At 33.8% G+C, this 20671-nt stretch overlaps 1 protein-coding gene across 2 annotated transcripts in view; it reads right to left on the bottom strand.

Moving 5' to 3' along the window:
* The window catches only part of ASCC3 (activating signal cointegrator 1 complex subunit 3), a 334028-nt gene that overhangs the window by 130202 nt on the left and 183155 nt on the right, over nt 1-20671 (bottom strand). For both annotated transcript variants that reach the window (XM_079939010.1, XM_079939009.1), the window contains 5 exons: nt 12686-12877; nt 12154-12378; nt 4995-5114; nt 2048-2212; nt 284-370 (listed from right to left, as the gene is read on the bottom strand). In XM_079939010.1, coding sequence (XP_079795136.1) covers nt 284-370; nt 2048-2212; nt 4995-5114; nt 12154-12378; nt 12686-12877 — 789 coding nt within the window. The remainder of the gene's footprint in view (nt 1-283; nt 371-2047; nt 2213-4994; nt 5115-12153; nt 12379-12685; nt 12878-20671) is intronic.

A 20671-nucleotide genomic window follows, 5' to 3' on the forward strand; every position in this document is an offset into this window, starting at 1 on the left:
CAAAATCTACACACTATATTCTCTGCTAGTTTCATTACTGCAAAACCTATTTAAATTATGTTTGATTTGTAGTAGAGAGCAAAGAATGAGGTCGGGTATGACATACTATCAAAATCTAGGATAGTGGACATTGTTGATAAATGGAAGAACACTGCTGGTACTCAAAATGTGAAGTGTCATACAGCTTATATTGTATCAGGAATAACAATTAATTATTAACTTTTATAAATGAATCAACACATATGTGTTATATGCATTTGATTTAAGCTTCAAGTAATCTTACCTTGATTTGATCAAATTCTTCAGCTTTGGAGACTATAGCAAAAATATCACTTTCTGTTTTGTGAGCATCAAAGAATTCATTGAAGGTCTACCAAAGTAAGTGTTATATTTGATTAAAATAGAAGGTCCAGTAAAATATTTTAAATTAAAAATGTGACTATAAATCACACATTCTAAGAGAACATCTGAGCCCTAGAATATGCAGAGTTATAATGTCTGTAGCATACTGTTCCAAAATCATCATTTTAAACATCGTCAAATTTATCAAAGACTAAAAAACATTCCCCAAACAAATTAGCTAGAGAAGACCTTTAGAAGCAAAAAGATTTATAAAATCAGTTAATGAAACTTACAACACATATCTAAAACAATGTTCAGCATAACATTCTTGTCTTGGCTCATTTTCAGCATGGGCATATGTAAATCTGCACCATTCACCAACTTAAAGCTGATCATATATCACATAAAATTCAGAGAGGAATAACTAAAAATATGCAACTTAAGATTCTGGCAAATATATCACAACATTGCTAGTTAGGGCATACAGAAATTCAGGAAACTGGAAAGAAAAAAAATCAAAACAAAGCTGAAGAAAGGCTACAGTCCCTGAAAGAGAGCTGCAAACAGGCTTAAGATGTAGTTTGGCAGCAACACACTACCAAGCGGACAAATGAGAAAGGTAACTTAATGGACAAAATGAGTTGACATGAGTAGGTGATGGCAGCAACAGAGGGAGAGGGAAAATGTTTTGGTTTGAGGAACTACCAGATCATGGTTGTGAGTAATATATGTTAAAAGACTTTGAAGAAACCTAAAGTGTTGTACAAACACAAGATTTATGTGCGGCAAGATGAGGAAAAGCTATTATGCATGTGAAAATGTTTTCTGAAACATGTTATCTGCATAATAAGCACATGTTAAATAAGTACAACACAGATTTCATATAGGCCTTGGTGTTCATATTTCTGAAGAAATTTCATCTTAGTGATTTCTATTACTTTTTCATTTAAAAAACAATTTTAAGAACAAAAATGAAAATGAACATAAAAAAAATCAAACTTTCTCTCTATAAAAAGAGTAAAAATTCACCTTAATCCAACTCCCTTCAAATTTAAGTCCTCTCCTCACAGGTAATCACTATTAAGTTTTCTCATGTATTAACATGTGAAGGTATATACGTAGGTATAGAAATACACACGAAGACAAGTATATATTCTTTAAAATGTAGATATTATAGTGGCTCCCTACCTTACATAAGATTACATTAAAAGGTAACAGGCAAGGATACAATTGTGTAGTAAAAATTACCTTTGAAAAATCTCTTCAATTGTCCAAATAGTACAGCTCAGTGCCCTGATATTTTCATTAATTTTATAATTCTTTTTAGTCAGTGTTTCTCAATAACTTGCAATTAATTTTTCAACTTTTTATTCATGGATATCATTAAGCCATCAGACCCCACTTTAAATCATTCAGGCACTCATTCCAGAGGTCTCAACAATGTGCTCAATGGTTTTAGGTTTGGGTGCGTCTACTGCTTGGGATATACTCATTGAACGGGATGGCAAGAGGGTCCTGAATATTTATAGTTCTATTTTTTTTCTTATCTTTACTGAGTGTATGTTGTTGAATTCATAAAAGTCAAATGCATTTTGTTCTATTAGTAGCTTTTGTTATTTTGCATGAATACTATATTTTGAAGTCTAGAAAGTATTTGCATGTAAAGACAAACATATTATTCTGTTTGTTCCACTCAGTATACTACCTCAATAGTGCTGTATTTAATATAGTAGTGGCTGGCCGTTCTACCCAAATCAGTTGAGGAAAAATATCCAGTTCGTTCCTCAAAACGAATCATCCGAGCTTTGTCTAGTTTCCGTCCAACTTCAATGACCAACTGTTCTCGATGCTTTGCTAATGTTGGGTCAATCTACAGGAAAAAAAAAAAACACTTGAATAATTCTTCAGAGAGTCATCATTTGCAAATGTATACCTGTTATGGAAATTAAAATTTTCTGTTGATGCTTTAGTTAGTATACATTTTTTATTATAATTTTAAAAGAATGCATTTTTTTAAAAGATAGGACATAATTAGAAAATACTTTATTCCATTAAGTAAAGACAGCTTTAAAATTAACTAAAATTTTTAATCTGTATATTATCTTCAGATAGTAATATTTTAGAATCTAAAATTCCTGTATAGTCTTATAATCGTTAAGATTAATAAGGATTAGGAATTAGATACATGAAAAAAAATCACTGCTTTCTCCCTCCCACACTAAAATAAATAAGAATTTAAAAATATCAAACCACAGTCCTATTTAAAGAAATGATAGTGAGAATGTTCTCCTCCGTTCAAATAAAGGTATACAAAAATAAATTAAAAGTCATCCTTTCAAAAGCATGGTTTTAGTGTTCTAGCAGTTTTTATAACTGTTGATGGGAAAACCCATTCTGCCTATAATGGTAATAGAAGCAAAGAGTAAAATCAATTTGACAATGAATCTCTGAATAGTTTAGAAATTATTACAGTATTTTTCTAAGCAGAAAGGACATTTAACACAAGATATTAACAAACATTCCTGTTACTATGATGTGTGTGTGTATATAAATATATGTATATATTTATATATATATATATTTTTATGTATATATTTATAGCTATAAAGTGAAGTATGACCTTTAAAGGGGGAGGGGGAAGTATAAAATACTTTAGAAATCAATTAATGAGTTAATACTCCTACCACTTGTTCTGACTTAGATTTTTATGGCAGCTTATTCATGCATCAAATATAGCTAAAATAAATGAGCAAATCATAATGAGACAAAGGAAAATCAACTGTAGGGAAATAAGATGGAATCCAGTCACATTAGCAAATACAAAAAGTCTTAAATATTTCCTGTAGGTAACATACTGTATATTTCAGGCTCATCTTATGAAACCATTTTATTAATCACATATTATTAAACCATTAAAAAGAATTAAACTACATGATCTGTGTTAATTCACATGAGTCTTGTGGCTACACATTCTTTCTGAGTAATAAAATAAAAACACTTAGGTCAAAAAAATAAGAAGGTAAGATTATCTGAACTGTGAAGGTTATAAAACTTTGTATCTCAGAAAGGAAAAAAACCCACTTTTTACACTAGAAAATTATAAAAAAATGACTTCCAATATTAATCTGGTACGTAAACAAAAATCAATTGATGTGTTTATCTTGTCCCAAGATTTGATATGCCTTAGCCCATGAAAAAATACATGTTGTGTTTGGTCTTCCTTTACCCCTTCAGAATATTTTCATAGTGCCATTGACTCTTTTCACAAAACCCACATTTGTAATAAGAATAGCTAGTGCCGGGCTTCCCTGGTGGCGCAGTGGTTGAGAGTCTGCCTGCCGATGCAGGGGACACGGGTTCGTGTCCTAGTCTGGGAAGATCCCACATGCCACGGTGCGGCTGGGCCCGTGAGCCATGGCCGCTGAGCCTGCGTGTCTGGAGCCTATGCTCCGCAAAGGGAGAGGCCACAACAGTGAGAGGCCGCGTACCTCAAAAAAAAAAAAAAAAAAAAAAAAGGGGGAAGAATAGCTAGTGCCTTATTCTTTAAAATTTATAAAGGTACAGGTTACAATACACCTACATTTTATAACTGAGAGCGATCTGGTTGTAAAAGATATCCATTTGAAGATTAGCACAGATTTTAACTGAGAAGAATAAAGGTAGTTGAATTCCCCCATCTACAGTAAACCTAAGTATAAAAACCAAATGATTTCAGATGAACAGCTTCATAACTAGTTGCTGCTGCTATTTTTCTTCTTTTTTTTCCCTCCTAAATCTTAAGTTTCAATTTTCCCATGGTCAAAGTTACTGTATAGGAAAAGGAAAGATAAAAAAAAGATAGGCAACTGCTTTGATACAAAATGGAACACACACACACATACAAAATTATCATTATTAGTAAATAGAGGAAAACTATAATTCCAAGTTAAATTCAACTTCTTTGCTAATTTTGATTTAACACTAATGAATATCGATATGATGGTGGTGAAATTGTATTTTCATTAGACAACAACTGGATTTTACCTGTAATTAGGAAGCATTTACAGGGTATAAAGCAGAGTTTAAAGAAAAGACAAGATCTCACAGAATCTGTAAGCTATGTGGACCACAGAGCTGTGAAGTTTATAGGGAGAGCTGTGACCACATGCATCTGATTCTCAGTCTATGTGCACAGCAGAACTGATCCAGCCTCCAAACTGTTAAGATAGTAACTCATTAATGCTATCTTTTAATTTAGCAACAAAGACTTAGAAGGACTTGATAAGAAGAATATACTGTATATAATATAAGCCTATCATTAAAAGTGCTTTGTAAGGTTCCTCATGTCTGGTTTATTCTAAAAACTAAATTTAAAAAATATAGTTAAAAAAACATAGCAAGATACTAATATCAAATGGAAACTTATCTGAGCAGTAAATTGATAATAACATAAAGATCAGTGGAAAAGATATATAAAGAAAGTGAAATAATTACCAGGGACAAATTTAATTTTCCTTAGTATTTTCTAAAAAAGATTAAAGCTCTTTGTTTTTCTTCCAGGTACCTAAATCTTTTCAGATGAGCAGAAGTAGCAAATATTTATCCTCATATCATGAAAGGATTATAGAACTAAAAAGGAGGTCTGACTTTTTTTTAGTAAATGAGTTTTCTACCTGATAAGCCTTGTGACTGATGCCATACACTAATGGATTTGCTCTCATCCGTACATAAAGATAAGTGTAACTTATCCACTTCACTGCTTCTTCCACATTAGTAACTGTTCCCAGAGCAATCTGCAAATCAAAAATATAACGAAAGTTAAACTAATGCGTTAAAGTTGAATATAAACATTACATCAAAGACCATTTTGTTGAAAGTTAAGTTATTAAAATACATCATTATGCTGTATTTAAAAGAAGGTAAGCACAATTATTGGACATGATGTTTCTCCAATTAATTAAAAATTAGTCCTGCCTCATTTAATTGAGAACAGTACATTAGAAATGCTATATTCCCAAACTTTACTTATTATTATGGCATTTGATTAGTCTTCCCATTTGAATTTAATTCCATATAGTATTATAAACATTTTGGTATTCATTAATTTTTCTTCTTTTAAATTTTGGTTTCATTTTATGTGACAACATTACTGACAGTTTTAAATGTGACTGCACCACAATCAAAACAACATAATATTGCTGATTCTATCCCTCTTTGTTGTGATTTTGTATACTGTCATTACCAAAATCACAAAGAGCATAACATTAGTAGTTTTTTCCTCTAAAGATACCCATTTGCAGCATAGCTAGTATAAATATATAATATAAATACAATGGTAAATGCAGTAATTTTTGCATAAAACAAAATCATATTTTATTGGGATTTATACATATTAATAATATATACACTTTAAAAAGATCATACAAGAACAGGGAGTGGTTTTAATTTTTTATTGGTAAACTTAAAACAACCTATGGAAAAAACAGATATTTATACTTTTGAATTATAATAAACACGGTAATTCTTTAGATTATATTCTGAAAGAAAATATAATTTTTAACATAGCATTTTAATGTAGCTTTATAACATGCTAATTTAATGAAACCAAAGGTTAATTATTTTAAAACACAATAATAACATATAAAATCTGTGTAATAAAGGGAATTGTTAGAAAATGACCTTAAGCCAGAATTGCAGTGAAAAGTTTTAAAAATACATTTCTTTAGCCACTGGATCTATATGCAGTCATTGTGCTTTTATACTTAGAGTGTTCATTTTAATTAACAAATTTATCCAAGTTGTGAAACTTCACAGTTGAATAATTTTTCCTGAATCTGTAACTGAAAAATTTTTTTTTAACCTCTTAATACTTTAATCAAAGGAGAAGTGATGACCCCTACCTAAATAACCAAATTTTAGAAGAAAAGAAGGAAAAATAAATCCCCCTATTTTAGTGCTAAATAGTAAAGAAAATATAAACCTTAATGTTTGCTTTATTCCCATATTATAATTTAAATTCTGTATAACTAATTTTGTAAAATAGGTATGAGAATGCTTAGATATCTTTAGTTAGTTGAAGATGACATATAGCAATATTACACCATACTATTTGTCCTTAAAAAAAAAGACCAAAAGTAAATAAATGGTAAGGCAGATTCTATCTACTTTAAAAATTACACTATCTTGAAATACGTCAGACAGAGAAAGACAAATACTGTATGATCTCCCTTATACAAATAATCTGAAAACATCGAACTCAAAGAAACAAAGAACAGAAAGGAGGTAGCCAGGAGTTGAGGGGTAGGGGACATGAGGAGATGTTGGTTAAAGGGTACAAACTTTTAGGCATAAGATGAGTAAGTTCTGGGGATCTAACGTACAGCATGGTGACTGCAGTTAATCATACTGTACTGTGTACTTGAAAGTTGATATAAGAGTAGAGCTTTAATGCTCCCATCATAACAACAAAACAAAATGGTTATTATGTGAGGTGAAGGATGTGTTTACTAACTTTATTGTGGTAAACATTTCACAAATACATATGTGTGTCAAATTACTGCATTGTACAACTTAAACTTACAATGTCACATGTCAATTATACCTTCGTAAAGCTGGAAAAAATAAATTTACATTAATGTACCTACAAATGACTAAACCACCCACAATATAAGTAAATACAATATAAGGAAAAAATAAATTTACATTAATGTACCTACAAATGACTAAAACACCCACAATATAAGTAAATACAATATAGGGAAAAAATAAATTTACATTAATGTATTTACAAATGACTAAACCACCCACAATATAAGTAAATACAATATAAGGAAAAAATAAATTTACATTAATGTACTTACAAATGACTAAACCACCCACAATATAAGTAAACATACACTTCCTAAAATGTGAACTGTAAGAGTTTCTACAAAATAAAGAGTAACAAGAACTAAAATTTAGCTAAGGAGTTAGTTCTACAACACTTCCTAAATATTAACAAGTAACACAGTTAAACATTTTCTAGTCTGCTTAGGCAAAGGAAACTAGTTTGATGATATGGCTAAAAATCCGACAGCGTCCTCCATTTGTGATTCTATTATTTGACAGCCAAATTGTGTTAATCCCCTTATGACTTACAGATATTTTAAAATAACACCACACAACTCCTAAGAGTAGAAAATTTTATAAAGGATAAAATAAGCTTGCTATTATTATATTTTCAAAATCAGACTCAGTAAATTAACAATAATAATTACCTATTGCCAGGTAGTGAGAAGAATAAAGGAAAAGATGAAGTAGGTAGGTACCAAAAACTGGATCAAGTAATGCAAGTCTCCCAAATGTTCACCAAAAAGGAAAAGACTACTCAGAAAAATGAATGTAAATTTATAATGGCACATTATATTGTGAGATTAATCTTTGAATGCCACCTAGTGACAAAAACAAAAATTTACTTGCAAATATTTGTGGTCTAGTGGCTACTTAGTACAGGAGCCTTTTATAAAACAAGTATTTTTCACAGTATCTCTCTGAAATTTATTCATTCATCTCAGTAATCATATAGGAAGTCAGTAACAAGACTGCACTATGTAAAGTATAAAGTACAATGGATATGGCAATAAATAGAGCATGGTTCCTGCTCTCAGGAAGTCTGTAGTCTTATAGGTGGTATACATGTAACGAATTAAGATGACATCTATGAAACCATTATCCACAGTGCCTAGGACATAATACCTATTCAAAAATGCTTTGAAAGAAAAACACCTAACATGTGAAACTTATAAAAGTGCCATTAGTATATAGTGTAATACAGCTTTACGCTCTAAGTAAAAGAGGGGGGAAAAAAACTACCCCAAATCTGGTAATTTAGAAGTAAGGCTCAAAGTATCACTTTGTATCTAATTTACCTATTTAAACTTTAGTCATTAAGGTTATCTTAATTGTTTATTTGCATGTGTTTTTCAAAAAGTTATTTGAAATCATATAAAACTAAACAAGCAAATATAATAATCATGTGTATATAAATACATATGTATACACAAACCCCTTTAGTAACTGTATGAAAACACCATTTATGCCACCATTCATTTATCTATTCCACTAAAATTTGAGTGCGGGTAGTAAGTACGATTGGGGCTGAGGATAAAGGGACTATAAGATAATGTAACTGCTACAATTCTGTACCGAATAACAACTTGGCACAGGTGTCTGTTAAATTTTCACAACAATCTAGTGATATTATTCCTATTTTATACATGGGAAGACTGGTACTTTATAGGTGACGTGAGTAGAGTAAAGGACTGTCTAGAGCAGAAGACCTGTGCTAGAAAGTAACCAGAGCCAGAACTGAGAAGGTGTCAGACTGCTGAGGCCTTAAATCCAAGGACAAAGTGTTTGCACTATGTCCTGCGGAGATGGAAGGAACTCTGAATAAAGAATGTACGTAAGATTATAGAAAGACTAATACATTTTAAAGTATGGACCATAGGGGACTGGCACAGAATAGGTAAGAAATTAATGTCACCTATGAGAGAACGGTTTCACAGGTGAAACCGTGAAACAATACCCAGTAATGTCTGCTGAATAAATTTTAATAAGCCTCAAACATGCTTCAGTGTTTCTCTCAGTGCAAAATTAAGAGGCTTTATACAGGGCTGGGACTTGTGAGCTTTGGCATTAATTAGCATTCAGGAGTCAGCCCCATTAGGCATCAATCAGCAAAGATGTCTCATAAAATGTCTGCATTAAAATGATACCTTAATATGATACTTTCTCCAGTTCTTCTAAACTAGTGTTATCAAAGATATTGGTATGGGCAACATTCCTAATCTAACGTGACCTTGATGTTGATCACTGCTGCTGTACAGTCTTGCAAAGATTTTCGGAGTCTAAAGACTTAAAAATCCATTACCTTAAGAGCATAGCACACATTCATTTTATAAACTAATTTCACACTTGGCTTCCACAGATTACCAAATTTAATTTCACACTCAACTATAATTTAAGGGAGTTTGTTTCCCTAAGAAGAAAATTTACTTTAAATGGGAGCTAGTCTAGTAGACAAAATATGATAAAGAAATTTTAGCAATGGCTATACTTCACCATATTACCTAAAAATTTCAGGGTATATGTTTCATTATTTGAACGCCATTTATGGCATTAAATGGAATTATCATTACAGTTAGTTGACATTTCTGAAAATGACAAACTCTAATAAGTATTTTATGAATATGTGGTGAATCTATGGGCTACAATTGATTTTTAATTTCTCAGGGCTTGACCAAATAGTTTCATTTATTTTATTATAGTCCCTAAGAAAAAGAATTTCTTGAAGACCAGAGAAGTATTTTACTCACCTGTGTCTTCTGTACAAAAACATCACCATTTTGTGTTTAATTTACCACTTACAAAAAGCTATCAAGGAAAATAATTCTAAGTTTACAAAGATGTAGTCTTTCTTGAAATGTTTTTCTAGAAAAATTGTATAAAACAGCCTTGCTGGGCTTCCCTGGTGGCGCAGTGGTTGAGAGACCGCCTGCTGATGCAGGGGACACGGGTTCGTGCCCCGGTCCCGGAAGATCCCACATGCCACGGAGCGGCTGGGCCTGTAAGCCATGGCCATTGAGCCTGCGCGTCTGGAGCCTGTGCTCCGCAACGGGAGAGGCCACAACAGTGAGAGGCCCACGTACTGCAAACAAACAAACCAAAAAACAGCCTTGCTTTTTATTGTAAGTCAGAGAAATTATTACTACCATTTTGGAAAATATTTAGTCCTGGTCTTAGAAGAAGGCAAATGGTAGGTTGATTAATATAGAGAAATGTATTCACCTTTAAGTTACTATATTTTATATATCAGAAATCTAGGCTATAATAAGAAGACTAAGTTTGTAGTTAAAAAGACCTGCGTTTGAATACTAGCTCCAAAGGTTAGTACTTGAATGACCTTCGGTCAGTTACCTATCTCTCTGAGGACAATAATATCTCCTTAGTAGCAGTACTGAGAGAATATACAAAAAGCACCCAGCAGGTTTGTGCGTCCTCAGTCCACTGAAGGATTACTATTACTATCTTTGTACATTAGACTAATCCATCATAGATACTGGTGACCCATGACCAAGACCTAATTATTTAAACCATGCCATCATAGTAGGTAATGAGGATTGAAACTGAGATATATTTCCTTTGGAGATATGCCTAATATCATAATTCATTTCCTAATCATTTTCACTTTCTTGTAATTATGCTACTAGAAACCAGCATCTTTCATGATTTTTTTCTAACTTCCAACTAGATCTTCTAAACCTTACCTAATCTTCTGAACCCAGATTTACCACCTTCATGAACAAAGCCTTTCCTGATAAGCTGGGGCCAAAAGTATTTTCTCCTTCTACTGAATCCTTCTTTAGAACTTATTACTCACCAACATTATTGCACTGTGTTTTTGTGTCTTTTTCTCCCTTTTGGACTATATACTCCTTAAAACAGAGGAAACTGCATACTGAGTGTGTTTTTCATCCTCTAAAAAGACTTCTAAATAACATGAATAGAACATAAGTGAAATTTCTGTAATATTTCAGTTCAAATATTTCACTTATTCATTTATTTAATAGTTATATCCCACCTACTTTAAAAAATTGAGTCAACTTTAATGGTAAGAAGGGATATAGGAAAGAAGTAGGAAAGTGTTGGATGACAGAGCAACAATTAAAAATGCAGTGAAAACAGCAAAACCGTATTTGATTGTTTGACACACAGACTCTTAAGAATGTTCATCCTCTTTACCAGTTAAGATGTTATCTAGGCTTCCAGGGTCTGCTATTTAAATCTTAACACAATAATGGTGACTATACAAGTCACCTGTGACATTAATTTCTTATCTACAGAGTCTTATTAGTGGAAAGTGTTATGTTTGTACCTCCAAGAAAAGGAAATAATTTTCTTTTTAGTAGTCTATTAAAATGTCAAGGTTTATCTTGACTGTGGCTTTTTAATGTAAATGTTTGAGCCTAACTGAATTCCTAACATGTGATGTCACTCAGAATTCTGATAGGGTCCAGTAAAATTTGGCCTTAAAGACATATTTCTGAAAATGAAAGGTATAACAAAAATATTATTTTACACAATGGCAGAAAGGTGGTCAACATAAGTTATTGTGATAATTTTATTTTAAGATCTTAAAGTATAGGGACTAAACTCATATGTGCTTGCTCTTCTCCAGAGTATTTACTGGAAGGTTTTATATGTAAAGCTAACCTATAACTATTTGTGAATGGTTGCTATGGTTGAAAATTCTAGAATTAAAACAATAAAAGTAATCCTGAGTAAAAAAAACCAAAAAACAAAATATTAACACAAACACACATCACACATGAAATAAACTATAATATTGTAGCTCAATTTAAGCAATCATATTTTCTATAACAAAGTTAATCAAATGATCTAAGACAGAAGAGCATTATTAACCTTATAAAAACTTTATAAAATACTTCATAATAAACTTTATTGAAGTGCAGGACAAATATAGTTGTTGTTATTGCTATGTCTGTTTCCCCAGTTTGTATAGCTTTGGTTAGATTTCTGTCCTATAACAAAACCTCATGATTTAAAAGTATAGTCTTTAAGCAATGAGTTCTTATCAGTTAATCATTTGCATTCTATATTGCTCTGAACTCATCAATAATATTGCCATTCCACCTCTTGTGTCTTATGACTGCATATGAAATAAAATGTATTATTAAATATCATGAAATAGCAATCAACTCAAACTCTATTTTTCTTGGTCATTCTTGAAGCTGATGATTCTATTCCAACCTTTAACTCATTAGATCTTACCTCTGCATTTAGGTTATCTGCAAGGCTTTCCAGAAACTGACTCTCAATTGGGTTTTGTTGAGTGAGCAAAGAGAGGTAATGGCTGAGTTTATCATGGGTTGTTATGATGATTCCTTCCCCAAATTTGTCAAATTGTGGTCTTCCAGCTCGACCAAATATCTGCATGACATCTAAAATTCCAAGGTCAACAAAGGAGCCTCTTTTTGCAGCATATATTTGTGTTCCCTAGATGAGGAAAAGTTAATAAAAATTTACATAAACACACACAAATATAATCCTGATGAGCTGAATACTGAAATTAGGCAAATATGGCAAGATCTCAAAAGTGTACTTTAACTAATCCTTTCATCATCTGTGATAGCGTTAAATTTTCACAATATAAACTAGATTCTTTTGGAGAATACAGCTCTGACCTTATATAAATAACATTCAAAGTCACTGAAGCAGCCAAATCAATATTTTCAAATAAATCAATCCACAGGTTTGTTTTAAGATACCACAAATCCATGCGCAAAGGAAGGTAAGCTCTCACCTTAATAATAACAGCATGAGCAGGAAGATTGACACCCCAGGCTAATGTAGCTGTACAGACGAGGACTTTGATATGCCCATTAAAAAACAAGCTTTCAACCAAATTTCTGTCCTGCCGAAGCATTCCTGCATGATGAATACTAAAACCATCTGGAAATAATTCTCGTACTTGTTTATTTCTTGACTTTTGCACCTAGAGTAGATATCAACAAAACATAAAAGTGTTATTTAGCATTTAAAAGCAATTGTTATTTATCGTCTCTTGAATGAGTTTATCAAAGAGAGCACAGAATTATTTTTAAGTATCTTAAGGTCTTACTAAGTCTTAGTATATAATGTTTTATACAAAATCATTAAAAATTTTATTTCTTCTATCTTAAAAAATAGGTAACCCTGAACATGGCACAAAATCCAAAAGGAAAGAAGGTAAAAGCAAGTGTCTCTTTCACTCAGGTGTCCTCTTCTTGCAATCAATCAGTATTACCTGCTTCCTATCCTTTCAAAAAAACTCTATTAAAAATAAGCATAAATCTCAGTGGCTTCCAACTCATTCAGAGTAAAGGCCAGAGTCCTTAGGATGCAAGACCTACAGAAATCATTCCCATTCCTGAACCTCACTTACTTACTCAGGCCAGACACAAGAGCTGGCTTTTTCTCTAAGTGCCCCCCAACCTTTTTTTTTTGACAAATCCACACCTGCCTCAGGGTCTTTACACTTTCTGTTCCAGACCCATTGCCTTGGAAGCCTTTCCCTCTTACTGAGATGCCCCTGGTTCCACGGGACATGCGCTCCTTCTCATAGTAAGAGCCAATAAACCCAACTGTGCTTCCCCAACACCTGTGTTCCTGCTGATCTCTAACAGGAGGGCACCGGTCACCTGTCTTAGCTCCTCAACTTTACATCTGCCCTGAATATACTAACTTCGCTTCTGAGGTCTGTTCTTTGGCCTGGTCTGACCTCAGATGTGGGATATGGTCCACTTATCTGCAATCTGTATGAGTGCCACAGCAGATCTTACAAAATTCACTGACGACTCACTGTACAACGGGGAAATTCTTTTCTGCAAAATTAAAGACTATGGATTAACAAAAGTGTCCATATAGTCAAAGCTTCTGTTTGGGCATCACATTCTGTGCTTATTTGCTACTGCTCTGAAAATTTCACGATCAACATCTTGATAGCTTCTTTTGAAACAGCGTTTTCCACAGTTTTCACGTAAGGGGCACTACACTGGCAGGGAATGGGGTCCTAGTACAGTCACACTGATTATCTCTAAGGTCACTTAATATTTTAAACTTCTAAATTAATAATAATTAACTAAGAAAATGATCTAAGAAAACTGCACTCCATGAAATCTGCTACAGATATAAAATGGAAGGGAAAACATTAACAAACCCCACCATCTAGTGGCCAGCCAAGTAAATAACAACTTAGAATTTTGAGCCTTGTTGAGTCCCAAGCAAAATACACATATACACAAAAAAGTTATCTTCATTAAGTTTCAAGGGAAGGGTATTATTTCATTTTTGTGCCGTGTGGTCAGCCTCTTAGAAGTAAGTGTATAAATATACTTTATTATTAACTACATTTGGATCATATTGCCTTAACTTCCATCTTTTCAGACGTGTGTTATTGTCGGTCTCACAAATACGGGCTCCACGTTATGGAGTATTTGTTAGTATATAACAGAGCTCCCTAGTGGGGTCAAAGTAGAAGACTTTGCCTACTTCGCCTACTTCATTTCTTCGCTAATATTCATGAGTGAACATTCAGAGCTAACAGAGGAAACTAAAAAATACTGCTTGGAGACAGACGGAAAAAAAATCATACTGCTGGATGGCTCTTTGTTTTGGGTGAATCTGCTGTCCGTGAACCCCTGCACTGGAATATCCTGATGTGCTTGTTATAAATGCAGATTCTCAGTCAACATCCAGTTGAGGTAAGACTTGGCTTGTGACACCAATGACATAGCAAGAAGCTGAACGCAGGAAATATGTAACTGCGGTGAAAAATATTCTTATAATGTAGCAGGTAGATCATGGGGTGCTGACACATCACCTCCAACTCTGCCCAGGTGGGTTCAACCAGCTCGTTCTCTGTAAGCAACCAAGAAGTGCCAGGAGTCACTTCGCCTTTGTCTCTATTCCTGCTCACATTCTGTGCATTGCTTTTTTTTTTTTAATTATGAAGCATATTTAATACTTTTTTTTACAACTTTATTGGAGTATAATTGCTTTATGTGCATTGCTTTTTTATTGATTCATTAGAGACATGAAGTGACAACAATCTTAAAATAAGACTGGAATGTTCATTCTCAACTGTCTTTGAATCTGAATCTGCCATTTGTGATCTAGCCTAGTTCACAGGACAAATAAACAAGAAATCCTGGGGAGGAGGCCCAGGGATGAGTATGTTTTAAAATCTTATTTAAAAAATTATCATACAGTAAAATTCTCTTTCCACTTTGGTGTACAGTCCTACGAATTTTGGCATACATTCAAATTGTGTAACCACCATAATAATCAGGATACAAAACTGTTCCTTTACCTCCCTTAAATTCTCTTGTTATTCCTTTATAGTTAAACCCTCCCCACTTACAACTCCTGGCACCCCCTGATCTGTTCCCCATCCCTAACTTATAGGATGGAGTAAAGTTGTGCGCTCAGAAAACATCATACCTGAAATATTTTTATAACTAAATAAGAATATAATAAATAAGTAAATCAAGCAGCTAATTCAGAAATCTATAAAAACAAAATATATAACAAAGCCAAGGAAAAAAGGAGAAATGCCCTAATAAAGTTAAAACAGAATCTGATTTTTAAGATGTGAAATTGATAAGTAAACATAAAAACTCTAATTTTAAAAGAAAAAAATAAAAATAGACAATGTCTATTACTGGGCAGCAGGAGTTGGCAAATTATGTGCCAACTGCCTGTTTTGTAAATAAAGTTTTATTGAAACACAGCCATATCAGTTTGTTTACATATTGTCTATGGCTGGTTTTGAGCTACAATAGGGGAGTTGAGGAGTGTGACAGACATCATATGTTTGCAGGCTTAAAATATTTACTGTCTAGACTTTAATTAAAAGGAGATACATAGTGGAAAACGAGCACAACAGCACAAGCACAAAGACACAAAATTAGTAATGTGAAAAAGAAGTGTTCAGAAATACATCACAATTTTAAAGAATCAGAAGAGTATTCTGAAAAATTCAATATATTCCATCATTAAAAATGTTTGGAACAGATGATTTTCTAGGAAAATGTTACTAACATTCATATTAAAAGTGATAGAAAATTATAATAAAAGCAATGGAAGAAAATGTAAAGGCTATCTAACATCTAGGCTTTCATACTTTTTAAAGACAAATTAATTCTAGTGTTATTAAGAGGCCCTAGAGCACAGAAATAGAAGTCTAAAAATTAATCTTACAGAGGCAGTGTAATAGCACTGATATTAAAACCTGATAAAGCAGCAGAAAACAGAATACAATAGAGAAATCTCTCTTAAGAATATTAATCCAAATAGTAAGGAGTTTTAGAAAACAGAATTCACCAGTGCATTAAAACAATATACCACAACTAAGTAAATTAAACCCCAGAATGCAAGGGCACCATACCTATAAATATATTAACATATTTATTAATAAGTCAAAGGAGAAAAAATGTATGATCATCTCCAGGCACTGAAATCTCACAAAAGACCACATTCAATCTTGATAAGCAGAGGCGACGAAACATCGATTTCAAACCACACTGAATCATAAAACATTAGGCGTATATCAATTTAAGTTAGGAACAAGGCAAAGATGTTTACAATCAGCTTACCAATGTCCTAGACAATGGAACTAGACATGAGAAAATAATAAAAAGTAGAAATACTGGAACAGAAGAGGTCAAAGCAATTATTAGTTGCAGATGAAATAAACATTTAGAAAACTGAGGATTAATTAAAAACTACTAACTAAAATAATGATTGAATTCAGAAAGGTGACAGTCCCCCAAATCAATATTTTTAAAAAGTCTTTCTGTATATAAACAATAACTTGTTAGAAAACAAAAGGGAAGAAAATAGCACATTTATAAAAGCAGTCAAAAACAGAAAAAACAAGAAATAGGTAGCACCTACATGAAGAAAGCATTATTATACTGCTGAAGGACATTCAAGAAATGAAATGAAATGCTTTGCTTTTGAGATGGGAAAACTTGGTTTGGTGAAAATACCAATTCTCACTAACTTAATCTGTAAATCAATGCACTAACTCAACTAAAAGATAAACGTTATTTCTTGGAAGTGATACTGAAGTTCATCCTTAAAAGTAAACCTGTAGGGCTTCCCTGGTGGCGCAGTGGTTGAGAGTCCGCCTGCCGATGCAGGGGACACGGGTTCGTGCCCTGGTCCAGGAAGATCCCACATGCCGCAGAGCGGCTGGGCCTGTGAGCCATGACGGCTGGGCCTGTGAGCCATGGCGGCTGAGCCTGCGCGTCCGGAGCCTGCGCTCCGCAACGGGAGAGGCCACAACAGTGAGAGGCCTGCGTACCGCAAAAAAAAAAAAAAAAAAAAAAAAAGGGCTGGAGGAAATCATGATGAAGTGAGTGTGATCTTTATAAGTAAGACAAAGCCCAAATACTGTAAATAACCTGAAAAAAATCTCATTATGGTAAAAATATTCATAAATTAATAAAAATAAAAATCAAAGATTAAGTAGGAAAAATGTTTGTAACACATAGAACAGTACATGCAATTTACAGAGAAAGAAATTCAAATGGCAAATATGAAAAATGCTCAGCTTCACTCATAAAGAAATGCCAGTCAAAATAATAATGAAGTACCATTTTTTTGCCTATTAATCTGTCATAATCTCAAAAACTCTAACGCTGTTCAGTGCTGGCAAAGTTAGGTGGGAGGAAGTTACTGTTCCAGGAAATGTAAGTTGGAACAATCTCTTCAGTGGGCAATTCAGGACCACTCATTCACCAAAATTTTAAATGCATGTACCGTGTTGATAAATAAATTCCACTGCCAGGAATTTTCCCAGTGGACATCACTGCAACTGCCAAGAGTGTGAGCAAGGATGTTTACTGCAGCACTGTTTACAATACTACATAATTAGAAACAACAAAAGTATCCATCGAGACAGACTGGGCAAATGAATTAAGATAATGTCCACGCTGGGGCACACTACGCAGTTGTTAGAAGAATGAATTAGATCTTTCAGTGTTGATGTGGAAAGATTTCCATGATGTATTACTAAGTGAAAAAAGTATGAGACATAAAAGTGTGCCTAACACAATCCAATTTTTTCATACTGAAACTCACATGCAGACACACACAATGGCAGTTTGTATAAAACCTTCCCTTGAAAGAAACATAAATGGAAGAAGGTTTTTAATAGGAGTTTTATTTGGAGAAATCAATGGAGAAAGATGGTTAAGACCATGAGTTATGGAGCTAAACTTATTATAAGATGCCTGTTGCTTCCTCAAGTATCAGAACAGTAGTTGTTTTCCACCTGTTTTTTCAGCGTGAGCTATACCTGGAGTCTGGGCTTTGCTGGCCTCTGCAGGACTGAAGGGGTATAATTCACCCTGTTCACACTGTCTGAACAGAGCATTGGATTTTCTGAGAAAGCCATCTGAGATCCAATACTATACTCACTGGATAAAGTATCTCTATACATGGAAATTCAGCACAAAAGAACACCAGCTGTGAAAGGTAAAGGGAGTCAGGTGTGCAGCAGAAGAATTGTGTAAACTTGTTTTCCTCAGTCTTTATATTTCCACTTGTCACAAGTGAACTTCCCATACATGGCTTTATTGTCAGTAAAATTAGAATAGAATGGACAACTGCTAAGAATCCATTAGCACACAGAGGATACTAAATTTTTTTCCGCTAGTGAAAGCATGCCCCAAGCTTCCTTCCATGACTTTACATATCTTTTTCCTACCTATGACACAGAAAATCAGTATGAGTACTTTTTAAAATGAATAAGGTTAAAATAAAATGTAACCACTTGCCAAAGTTGACTTCCAAACTAACACAAATACATGATTAAAGAACGAAGACTGACAGCAAGTAACTGAAGATATTAAAAGGAAACAAATTAGTTTTTTGTCCTCCATAAGACAAAAAAATATACAGAAGTAACACAAGACCTTCAGCTCAGTTACAAACCCTGCATGAAAGAACAATAAGAAATGGCATAAATAATTTAGTGACCTTTGTAAGCCTTCTGAGGTAATTTATTTTGATAAGGTCCGCTTTAATGTGGATTATTTCAAATCCATTAGGAAGAAATAACAGTCATTATAAAAACTAAAATTTAACCAGAAGGAGGCAAATAGTTTCTCCCAAATGATACCATTCTTTTTTCACAATTACTAGTGAGTATGTATGCCTTATCAATATCGGAAAAAATATTATAGAGTCCTCATCTTTGGTATGTGCAATTTTTATCATTCAATAAAGTTATAAAGTTAATCAGTGGACCTGCTTACATTGTTAGGAGCATAAACCAATACCTGGCTTATCTTTTGACAAGGGAGTTTAGAGATCTAAGGAGTATCATCTTTCCCCATCCTTTCTCTTTCTCTCTTTCAAAGCTCTTATTCCACTTTAAACCCTTATCACCGAGACATCTGAAATCGCTCCTCTAGCGTCCACACCAAGAGAGCCAAGAATGGCAATGCTCTGTCTTCCACGAGTCTTTCAGAAGGAAACACATCATACCTCCCACCCTGTTCTCAGGATAAGGCCTATTAGCCATCTGTTCACACGATCAACAAAATCTAGCTATGATCAGAACTTCTGAGGATCATGTTAAAATTTTAGTGTCTTAGTTCCAGATACTCTGATTCTGACAGCTGGCATGGAAACAGGTAATGGGGAACCAATGCCTTATTATACTATTGTTCCCATAATACTTGGTATTTCTTCACTTTTGAGTCGGTTCCCTACTTCCTCTACTATTTCTCCACCTTAGGGTATGAAATTCTTCACTCTATTCTCTGGAATTGCCACTCAGTAATAAGCAAACTAAATCAACCTCATCTCCCACCCTGCCTTAACTGAAACTTGACTCTTTTCCATGGACTTTTGTTTTCCATGCATATCTTTCAAGTGGTGGGGGATGATCTCTCTCTTCCCTCTCACCATTTCCAGGTCAGCCTGTACTAACTTTTTACAAAAACCTCTGTTCCTTTAAGGTTCAGTATATCTGCTATGTCATCTGTTACCCTACCTTATCCAATGAAGACTCCATACGTATGGCTCCTAGTCTTTCTGTCTATCCCATTTCCTATCATGATCCTTGGTGACAGTATTTTCAATGTGGACATCTAAAACCCTCGCTCTTCAATTCCTTGACACCCTCATTTCCACTGACATCTCCTCTGTCTCATATTAGCCATACCAACAATTGTATTCTAGGCCTGTCATCAACCCACAACTGTACTACTTCCAAAACCAAAATCGCTAGTGCAAACACCTCAATTTCTGACCAAAGATTCCTATATGTCAAGCATGCCCAACTAATTTTTTCTAAGCTCTTTCTTTATCGTTAATGATACTTCCAGATCACAGTTCCTCTACTTTCTTAATATTCATCAGCAGCACGCCCTCTCCATCCCTGCCCCAGTCTTTATTCTGGTTCTTTCTCCAGTGCAGATAACACAGTCCAAGATTTTAATCACATTCCTGCCCATTTCTTAAACTCATCTGCCCTTTTGCCATGTAAGACTGGCAGAATGTCAAACTCAGATGACCCAAGGTAGCTAATGCTTAAGAAAAATTACATACAAGGGCAACTAGAGACCAGTCTAAATCCATGATCACAATCTCAACAAGCCCTTAACATTGGATAGCAATTCTGTGATGTCTCTATGGTCAGTTTGTTGTCGCATGTCTCACAATGTCTACATTATGCATTGACTGGCTCTCCACAAACTTCTCACCACCTGGTTATCCTTGACTCTTAGAGAAT

Source organism: Stenella coeruleoalba (genome assembly GCF_951394435.1).
Source record: "Stenella coeruleoalba genome assembly, chromosome: 12".
NCBI lineage: Eukaryota > Metazoa > Chordata > Mammalia > Artiodactyla > Delphinidae > Stenella > Stenella coeruleoalba.